The sequence below is a fragment of the Ipomoea triloba genome, chromosome 10 (assembly GCF_003576645.1).
Source record: "Ipomoea triloba cultivar NCNSP0323 chromosome 10, ASM357664v1".
In the NCBI taxonomy this organism is placed as follows: Eukaryota; Viridiplantae; Streptophyta; class Magnoliopsida; order Solanales; family Convolvulaceae; genus Ipomoea; species Ipomoea triloba.
The window spans coordinates 29,667,276-29,677,717 of record NC_044925.1 but is presented as its reverse complement, the minus strand read 5'-3'; the positions used below and the strand labels follow the sequence as shown (position 1 = coordinate 29,677,717).

General features: G+C 55.5%; 1 protein-coding gene across 1 annotated transcript; it reads right to left on the bottom strand.

Moving 5' to 3' along the window:
* Positions 1–240: 240 nt before the first annotated feature.
* On the bottom strand, positions 241–1,836 carry LOC116032935. The gene is made up of 2 exons (XM_031275682.1): positions 1,044–1,836; positions 241–1,001 (listed from the first exon to the last, which is right to left on the bottom strand). Exons 1-2 carry the CDS (start codon positions 1,782–1,784, stop codon positions 651–653), a joined length of 1,092 nt encoding a protein of 363 aa, XP_031131542.1. The 5' UTR covers positions 1,785–1,836; the 3' UTR covers positions 241–650.
* Between the last annotated feature and the right edge of the window lie 8,606 nt (positions 1,837–10,442).

Genomic DNA, 10,442 nt, shown 5'->3' with positions numbered 1-10,442 from the left:
GGACTTACCAAGGCTGCCCGCAAACTTCGGCCACGAACCTAGTCCGCACCATGGTCCGAGTTGCGCACCATCTCAGGCGCCCGTTCGAGCCAAAAGATGAGACTTAGCCCGGAAAACACATTTCCAAGCATAAATCATGGTTTTCTAGCCAAACCAAGGCTAAAAACCAAGGCTCAATTTTAGGGGTCTAACAAACTTCCCCCACTTGAAGGGGTTGACGTCCTCGTCAACATCATAGCACACCCGCTAAACCCTTAGCACTACCGGCTAACCCATACATTAGTTCCTATAAAAGAAAACTAACCCAACCCATTACAAAGGTTCACTGTTTACATCGGATTACAACTTAAAACGAAAGCAAAGTTTACAATAAAGCGAAAATAAACAGCCACAGCCGCATGCTGCCCACACACCAAGCAGTGTGTTTTGCCCGAATCCGCACTGCACCAGTTCATCCCAACTAGCCAGCCACACGCACCACGTAAGTATCCCACGTTCCAGGTACATGTCCACAAAACAGCTTCGTTTCAAGCCATCTGCCATCAGTCAAGGCCCGTCCGCCAGCCTTGCCCCCGCGCTGGGTCCGCACCCACTCCCAGCACCGTGCTGCCCATCACCTACAGCACCCCTCACATGCCAAAACGGCACGTTTAAACCATACGCAAGGGACCACAATATCCAATGGGCGAACCATCATCCTTTGGTTCGTCCTCCTTCACAGCATTTAGTTTTTGTTTCTTAGGACAATTACGTTTAAAATGGTTACCACCGCAAGTCCAACACACAACCTGGGTGCTAGCCCGAGACTCACTTACCTCAGCCACGGCATTGGTTTCCATTGGCATGTACTTATCCTTCGAAACGGACTTCCCATTGCCCGATTCCCCATGAGTTTTACCCCCGTTCTTACCTTGGGCATTCGGTCCATGGTAATCTGCCAAGCCATCCGCTACGGCCATCGCAGTGGGCAAATCCCGCACCGCCTGCCGCCTCAACTCTGCCTGAGCCCACGGCTCCCGCACCGCCTGCCGCCTCAACTCTGCCTGAGCCCACGGCTGGAGCCCGGACATGAAGTTGAACAACTTGTCATCCTCGCTCATGTTCTGTACGTCCAACATAAGAGAAGAAAAAGTTTTAACATAGTCCCTTAAAGTCCCCGAATGAGTCAGTCTCCTCAAGGACTCCCGTGCAAACCAACTAGCGTTGCCCGGCAAGAATTGACCCTTCAATTCTTTCTTGAGTCTGTCCCAAGACTCAATCTTTTCTCGGCCAGCACTGGCATCATCAGCCACACGCGAACGCCACCACAGTTTCGCGTCACCGGACAGGTACATGCTGGTCAGCGCGACTTTCTCACAGTCCGGCACACCGGCAACTCTGAAGTACTCCTCCATATCCCATAAGAAGTTCTCAAGCTCTTTGGAGTTTCGGGCACCCCCAAAGGCTTTCGGTTCCGGCACCTTAAATCCAGCACTCGGTCCGCTAGGAACCGCGCGCCCACTGGCCACGGCCAATTTCATCAGGCCAATTTCGACTTTAAGTGAGGCGTTATCCTCCCTCAAATGTTCGATGTCGTCCCGAGCCGCCTCTTGCAGCGTCTGTATGTACGTCTCCAAGGCCTTGAGACGCACCGCAAGGTCCCTAACTTCCCCGTCATGGTCCCCCGCCACGGAACCAGTGCCCTCGGCTAACCTTGAGGATTCTGATTCGTCACGAGTTGGAACACCACGTCCGCCGCCCTCAACGTTCGTGAAGTCACCCTCGTCCTGGACACGCTTGCTCATCGCCTCGAACTCACTTGAGCGCAACCTGGCTCTGATACCAATTGTTACGGGTCAGTTTTTTGAGCCACGCAGCAAACTCGCACCCGCACGGCCTACCTCCAAACCCGAAGGCAGTCAGCCTGTCCCCACACCAAACTCGTGTGTTTAACCCACAAATGTAAAGTAAACCAGCAAAGGAACAACACAGGCTTTTACGGACTAAACCCGTCCAACCTTGTATTTCATAAACCGAAAGTACACAGGATCCTAACCAACACTCTAAGCCAAGAGTATTAAAACCTTACAACCTGACCAGCACTCACTCGTAGCCTTTGCTCGCAACTCCCTCACAACCTGACTACAAAATGAACGCCATTTATACTAACTAGTGCGGTTACAAGCCAACCGCATAGCCAATCACACGCTGCCACATGCCCAAGTCTGAACCGCCTCATGTGCGTCTCACATGCCTTGAAACTGATCGTCACATGCCGCGCACATGTTGCTCAACCGCCTGGTAACCGTCGACCGCATGCACCCAATGTCGCAAAGGTCCGCGCCATTGGATCGTCTTGACTCGCACCGACGCCGTTCCGCACCGGCGTGACTTAATCGCGTCGCGCCCAGCCACCTGGTCCGCGCTCCGCGTTTCTCGCAATGGTACGGTTGAGTCCGGACCGCACCGAGCCTTCGTCACAACGATACACCCAAGTCTGGCCGCATCGCACCCATCCGCGCCAACACTTAGCCGCGGATCGCACTGGTCCGCAAAACCAGCGCGCTTGCCCATCCATCGAGCCGCGTAGCCCAAGTCCGTCGCAATACGGACTTACCAAGGCTGCCCGCAAACTTCGGCCACGAACCTAGTCCGCACCATGGTCCGAGTTGCGCACCATCTCAGGCGCCCGTTCGAGCCAAAAGATGAGACTTAGCCCGGAAAACACATTTCCCAGCATAAATCATGGTTTTCTTGCCAAACCAAGGCTAAAAACCGAGGCTCAATTTTAGGGGTCTAACAAACTTCCCCCACTTGAAGGGGTTGACGTCCTCGTCAACATCATAGCACACCCGCTAAACCCTTAGCACTACCGGCTAACCCATACATTAGTTCCTATAAAAGAAAACTAACCCAACCCATTACAAAGGTTCACTGTTTACATCGGATTACAACTTAAAACGAAAGCAAAGTTTACAATAAAGCGAAAATAAACAGCCACAGCCGCATGCTGCCCACACACCAAGCAGTGTGTTTTGCCCGAATCCGCACTGCACCAGTTCATCCCAACTAGCCAGCCACACGCACCACGTAAGTATCCCACGTTCCAGGTACATGTCCACAAAACAGCTTCGTTTCAAGCCATCTGCCATCAGTCAAGGCCCGTCCGCCAGCCTTGCCCCCGCGCTGGGTCCGCACCCACTCCCAGCACCGTGCTGCCCATCACCTACAGCACCCCTCACATGCCAAAACGGCACGTTTAAACCATACGCAAGGGACCACAATATCCAATGGGCGAACCATCATCCTTTGGTTCGTCCTCCTTCACAGCATTTAGTTTTTGTTTCTTAGGACAATTACGTTTAAAATGGTTACCACCGCAAGTCCAACACACAACCTGGGTGCTAGCCCGAGACTCACTTACCTCAGCCACGGCATTGGTTTCCATTGGCATGTACTTATCCTTCGAAACGGACTTCCCATTGCCCGATTCCCCATGAGTTTTACCCCCGTTCTTACCTTGGGCATTCGGTCCATGGTAATCTGCCAAGCCATCCGCTACGGCCATCGCAGTGGGCAAGTCCCGCACTGCCTGCCGCCTCAACTCTGCCTGAGCCCACGGCTGGAGCCCGGACAGGAAGTTGAACAACTTGTCATCCTCGCTCATGTTCTGTACGTCCAACATAAGAGAAGAAAAAGTTTTAACATAGTCCCTTAAAGTCCCCGAATGAGTCAGTCTCCTCAAGGACTCCCGTGCAAACCAACTAGCGTTGCCCGGCAAGAATTGACCCTTCAATTCTTTCTTGAGTCTGTCCCAAGACTCAATCTTTTCTCGGCCAGCACTGGCATCATCAGCCACACGCGAACGCCACCACAGTTTCGCGTCACCGGACAGGTACATGCTGGTCAGCGCGACTTTCTCACAGTCCGGCACACCGGCAACTCTGAAGTACTCCTCCATATCCCATAAGAAGTTCTCAAGCTCTTTGGAGTTTCGGGCACCCCCAAAGGCTTTCGGTTCCGGCACCTTAAATCCAGCACTCGGGTCCGCTAGGAACCGCGCGCCCACTGGCCACGGCCAATTTCAACAGGCCAATTTCGACTTTAAGTGAGGCGTTATCCTCCCTCAAATGTTCGATGTCGTCCCGAGCCGCCTCTTGCAGCGTCTGTATGTACGTCTCCAAGGGCCTTGAGACGCACCGCAAGGTCCCTAACTTCCCCGTCATGGTCCCCCGCCACGGAACCAGTGCCCTCGGCTAACCTTGAGGATTCTGATTCGTCACGAGTTGGAACACCACGTCCGCCACCCTCAACGTTCGTGAAGTCACCCTCGTCCTGGACACGCTTGCTCATCGCCTCGAACTCACTTGAGCGCAACCTGGCTCTGATACCAATTGTTACGGGTCAGTTTTCGAGCCACGCAGCAAACTCGCACCCGCACGGCCTACCTTCAACCCCGAAGGCAGTCAGCCTTTCCCCACACCAAACTCGTGTGTTTAACCCACAAATGTAAAGTAAACCAGCAAAGGAACAACACAGGCTTTTACGGACTAAACCCGTCCAACCTTGTATTTCATGAACCGAAAGTACACAGGATCCTAACCAACACTCTAAGCCAAGAGTATTAAAACCTTACAACCTGACCAGCACTCACTCGTAGCCTTTGCTCGCAACTCCCTCACAACCTAACTACAAAATAAACGCCATTTATACTAACTAGTGCGGTTACAAGCCAACCGCATAGCCAATCACACGCTGCCACATATCCAAGTCTGAACCGCCTCATGTGCGTCTCACATGCCTTGAAACTGATCGTCACATGCCGCGCACATGTTGCTCAACCGCCTGGTAACCGTCGACCGCATGCACCCAATGTCGCAAAGGTCCGCGCCATTGGATCGTCTTGACTCGCACCGACGCCGTTCCGCACCGGCGTGACTTAATCGCGTCGCGCCCAGCCGCCTGGTCCGCGCTCCGCGTTTCTCGCAACGGTACGGTTGAGTCCGGACCGCACCGAGCCTTCGTCACAACGATACACCCAAGTCTGGCCGCATCGCACCCATCCGCGCCAACACTTAGCCGCGGATCGCACTGGTCCGCAGAACCAGCGCGCTTGCCCATCCATCGAGCCGCGTAGCCCAAGTCCGTCGCAATACGGACTTACCAAGGCTGCCCGTAAACTTCGGCCACGAACCTAGTCCGCACCATGGTCCGAGTTGCGCACCATCTCAGGCGCCCGTTCGAGCCAAAAGATGAGACTTAGCCCGGAAAACACATTTCCAAGCATAAATCATGGTTTTCTAGCCAAACCAAGGCTAAAAACCGAGGCTCAATTTTAGGGGTCTAACAGTAGGCCACTATCCTCCGAGGCTCAATTTTAGGGGTCTAACAGTAGGCCACTATCCTACCAGGCTCAATTTTAGGGGTCTAACAGTAGGCCACTATCCTACCATCGACAATTTTAGGGGTCTAACAGTAGGCCACTATCCTACCATCGAAAGTTGATAGGGCAGAAATGTAGGCCACTATCCTACCATCGAAAGTTGATAGGGCAGAAATTTGAATGATGCGTCGCCGGCGCTATGGCCGTGCGATCCGTCGAGTTATCATGAATCATCGCAGCAACGGGTAGAGCCCGGGGTTTGTTGCACGTATTAGCTCTAGAATTACTACGGTTATCCGAGTAGTAGGTACCATCAAACAAACTATAACTGATTTAATGAGCCATTCGCAGTTTCACAGTCTGAATTAGTTCATACTTACACATGCATGGCTTAATCTTTGAGACAAGCATATGACTACTGGCAGGATCAACCAGGTAGCATTCCTCAACGACGTCGTTGCCGCACGAGTTGCGCGAAACGCCTTCTTCCTCTCGCTCCGGGGAGCGAAGGGAATACAAGCAGAATCGTTAGCCCGAGGCGACAATTTCGATCGTGCAAAACGCGTAAAAAGGGACAGATTGGAGCTCAAAGCCCCTTGCCCACGAGGTGGACCGAATCCGAGGGCTCGGGCAATCGATCGCGTGCCAAGGCCGCGTCTCTAAGCGGCGACCGTGGAGCGCTAACGATGCCTTTGCGTCCGTCCCGCGCCCCATCCAGGCAAGGCATGTTGCGAGGATGAGCGTGCGACGGAATGCGAATGCGTTAAGCCGTCAATGCCGTGCCAGGTATGCAACACAGGAAACCATCGTGCGACCAAGGCCGTGCGCGCTTGTGTCGTCTTAAATGAAGAGGCGTGCTTGGCAGGACGTCGCTGCTAGAGCAGGGATCCAACCTGACCGCACACGCCGAATACCGCTCACGCACCATCTCGCATCGCGAAACACCGCATGCGCTTAACCGAGGACCGACAAGGACCGCGCACAGACAGGTCCGCGCACGAGCGCCCACCGATGCCGGCCATCACGACAGCAATGCCCGCGTCAATAGGTACGAAAGAAAACAAATTCCTACCAATTCCACGCACGACCACGACACTATCAGCTCCTGCATTCGGCCGAACATTTAATTCGACTTACTTGTGCCGGAGCCTACCAGTGCCGAGTCGACCCTCGATGTGCCTCGTCCGATGCGTCCTTGTGCGCTAGATGTTGAATACCAGCGCCCGGTATTGCTACCGTTGTTGTTTCCCGCAGCACCTACGCATGAAAGGCGTGGCTGCGAGCGGCCAGTTCCACGCACCGATCTTTCACGCACGCCGAGTCTCTCGTCGACGGCACTCTCAGCTCCTGCCTTCGGCCGACAATTACGTTCGACTTACTTGGGCCGGAACCTACTCATGCGCCGATTCAATCCTCTTTGTGCCTTACTAGTCCGGTGCGTCGTCGTGGCCGTTGTGCGTTGGATGTCGAATACCAGCGCCCGGTATTGCTACCGTTGTTGTTTCCCGCAGCACCTACGCATGAAAGGCGTGGCTGCGAGCGGCCAGTTCCACGCACCGATCTTTCACGCACGCCGAGTCTCTCGTCGACGGCACTCTCAGCTCCTGCCTTCGGAGCTCCTGCATTCGGCCGAACATTTAATTCGACTTACTTGTGCCGGAGCCTACCAGTGCCGAGTCGACCCTCGGTGTGCCTCGTCCGATGCGTCCTTCTGCGCTAGATGTTGACTACCAGCGCCCGGTATTGCTACCGTTGTTGTTTCCCGCAGCATCTACGCATGAAAGGCGTGGCTGCGAGCGGCCAGTTCCACGCACCGATCTTTCACGCACGCCGAGTCTTTCGTCGACGGCACTCTCAGCTCCCGCCTTCGGCCGACAATTACGTTCGTCTTACTTGGGCCGGAGCCTACTCATGCGCCGATTCAATCCTCTTTGTGCCTTACTAGTCCGGTGCGTCATCGTGGCCGGTGTGCGTTGGATGTCGAATCCCAGCGCCCGGTATTGCTACCGTTGTTGTTTCCCGCAGCATCTACGCATGAAAGGCGTGGCTGCGAGCGGCCAGTTCCACGCCCCGATCTTTCACGCACGCCGAGTCTTTCGTCGACGGCACTCTCAGCTCCCGCCTTCGGCCGACAATTACGTTCGTCTTACTTGGGCCGGAGCCTACTCATGCGCCGATTCAATCCTCTTTGTGCCTTACTAGTCCGGTGCGTCATCGTGGCCGGTGTGCGTTGGATGTCGAATCCCAGCGCCCGGTATTGCTACCGTTGTTGTTTCCCGCAGCATCTACGCATGAAAGGCGTGGCTGCGAGCGGCCAGTTCCACGCCCCGATCTTTCACGCACGCCGAGTCTTTCGTCGACGGCACTCTCAGCTCCTGCCTTCGGCCGACAATTACGTTCGACTTACTTGGGCCGGAACCTACTCATGCGCCGATTCAATCCTCTTTGTGCCTTACTAGTCCGGTGCGTCATCGTGGCCGGTGTGCGTTGGATGTCGAATACCAGCGCCCGGTATTGCTACCGTTGTTGTTTCCCGCAGCACCTACGCATGAAAGGCGTGGCTGCGAGCGGCTAGTTCCACGCACCGATCTTTCAAGCACGCCGAGTCTCTCGTCGACGGCACTCTCAGCTCCTGCCTTCGGCCGACAATTACGTTCGACTTACTTGGGCCGGAACCTACTCATGCGCCGATTCAATCCTCTTTGTGCCTTACTAGTCCGGTGCGTCGTCGTGGCCGTTGTGCGTTGGATGTCGAATACCAGCGCCCGGTATTGCTACCGTTGTTGTTTCCCGCAGCACCTACGCATGAAAGGCGTGGCTGCGAGCGGCCAGTTCCACGCACCGATCCGATGCGTCGTCGTGGCCGTTGTGCGTTGGATGTTGAATACCAGCGCCCGGTATTGCTACCGTTGTTGCCCGCTTCATCGCACTGAGGGCGCCCGGACACCGAGTTTTTTGACGACGACGACACTATCAGCTCCTGCATTCGGCCGAACATTTAAATCGACTTACTTGTGCCGGAGCCTACCAGTGCCGAGTCGACCCTCGGTGTGCCCGCCCCGGATGTGCGTCGTGGCCGATACATCTCGTCATTTACGTATGAGAAGGCGGGCACCCTCATACGGAGCTGACGAGACGAGTGGGGGCACGTCCCTCCCTCGGAACCAAGCGAACCGGCCCGGCCGACCGGCACCTCAACTACCATACCCCCCTATAATAGATAAAAAAATACAAACCCAAGTGACAGGAGCAGACACGGTTTGTCCCGTAAATCACACGGGGTTTCGGGCCAATCCGGCCATCTTTTTTCCATTTTTTTTGCATGGTCCATTAGTTTTGAGTATTTTAGCAAGGTTTGATCAATTAGAATTACATTTGGATGCATCTTTAATTGAAAACGACGATGTCCAAATTTTTTCCGCTGCTGGCCGCACTGTGCTGGCTGCCTTAGCCAAGTTGCTTGGGACAGTTGGGCTTGTTATTACAACATATGTCATTTTAGTTGGGCCATTCATTAACATATATTTGAAGCTATACAAGAAATAAATATGGCGTTTTGGCATGAGAACGATGTTAAACGACGTTGACAAAGGTCTAGCACACCGTCGTCGTCAGAAGTACTTGGATGGTTGGCCAATAAACCTCTATAGGCTGATATTGCGGCATTTCTCGCCCATGTCCGCGCGCAGTCCGCACCTCGTTGCGGCATTTCTCGGCCATGTCCGCGCACAGTCCGCACCTCGTTGCGGCATTTCTCGCCCATGTCCGCACCAAGTCCGCACATCATTGCGGCATTTCTCGGCCATGTCCGCGCACAGTCCGCACCTCGTTGCGGCATTTCTCGCCCATGTCCGCACCAAGTCCGCACATCGTTGCGGCATTTCTCGGCGATGTCCGCGCACAGTCCGCACCTCGTTGCGGCATTTCTCGCCCATGTCCGCACACAGTCCGCACATCGTTGCGGCATTTCTCGCCCGTGTCCGCACCACGTTGCGGCATGTATCGCCCAAGTCCGCACCTCGTTGCGGCATTTCTCGGCCATCTCCGCACCAAGTCCGCACATCGTTGCGGCATTTCTCGGCCGTGTCCGCGCACAGTCCGCACATCGTTGCGGCATTTCTCGCCCATGTCCGCACATCGTTGCGGCATTTCTCGCCCACTTCCGCAACTCGTTGCGGCATGTCTCGGCCAAGTCCGCACCACGTTGCGGCATTTCTCGGCCAAGTCCGCACATCGTTGCGGCATTTCTCGCCCATGTCCGCGCGCAGTCCGCACGACGTTGCGGCATTTCTCGGCCATGTCCGCGCACAGTCCGCACCTCGTTGCGGCATTTCTCGCCCATGTCCGCACCAAGTCCGCACATCGTTGCGGCATTTCTCGGCGATGTCCGCGCACAGTCCGCACCTCGTTGCGGCATTTCTCGCCCATGTCCGCACACAGTCCGCACATCGTTGCGGCATTTCTCGCCCGTGTCCGCACCACGTTGCGGCATGTATCGGCCAAGTCCGCACCTCGTTGCGGCATTTCTCGGCCATCTCCGCACCAAGTCCGCACATCGTTGCGGCATTTCTCGGCCGTGTCCGCGCACAGTCCGCACATCGTTGCGGCATTTCTCGCCCATGTCCGCACATCGTTGCGGCATTTCTCGCCCACTTCCGCAACTCGTTGCGGCATGTCTCGGCCAAGTCCGCACCACGTTGCGGCATTTCTCGGCCAAGTCCGCACATCGTTGCGGCATTTCTCGCCCATGTCCGCGCGCAGTCCGCACGACGTTGCGGCATTTCTCGGCCATGTCCGCGCACAGTCCGCACCTCGTTGCGGCATTTCTCGCCCATGTCCGCACCAAGTCCGCACATCGTTGCGGCATTTCTCGGCGATGTCCGCGCACAGTCCGCACCTCGTTGCGGCATTTCTCGCCCATGTCCGCACACAGTCCGCACATCGTTGCGGCATTTCTCGCCCGTGTCCGCACCACGTTGCGGCATGTATCGGCCAAGTCCGCACCTCGTTGCGGCATTTCTCGGCCATCTCCGCACCAAGTCCGCACATCGTTGCGGCATTTCTCGGCCGTGTCCGCGCA

Excerpts from the sequence above, each read along its gene's own strand:
- LOC116032935 (XM_031275682.1), bottom strand. The coding sequence starts at position 1,784 with ATGAGCAAGCGTGTCCAGGACGAGGGTGACTTCACGAACGTTGAGGGC. Across the intron at positions 1,002-1,043 it reads GGCTCCAGCCGTGGGCTCAG|GCAGAGTTGAGGCGGCAGGC; the intron begins GCAGAGTTGAGG and ends CCGTGGGCTCAG.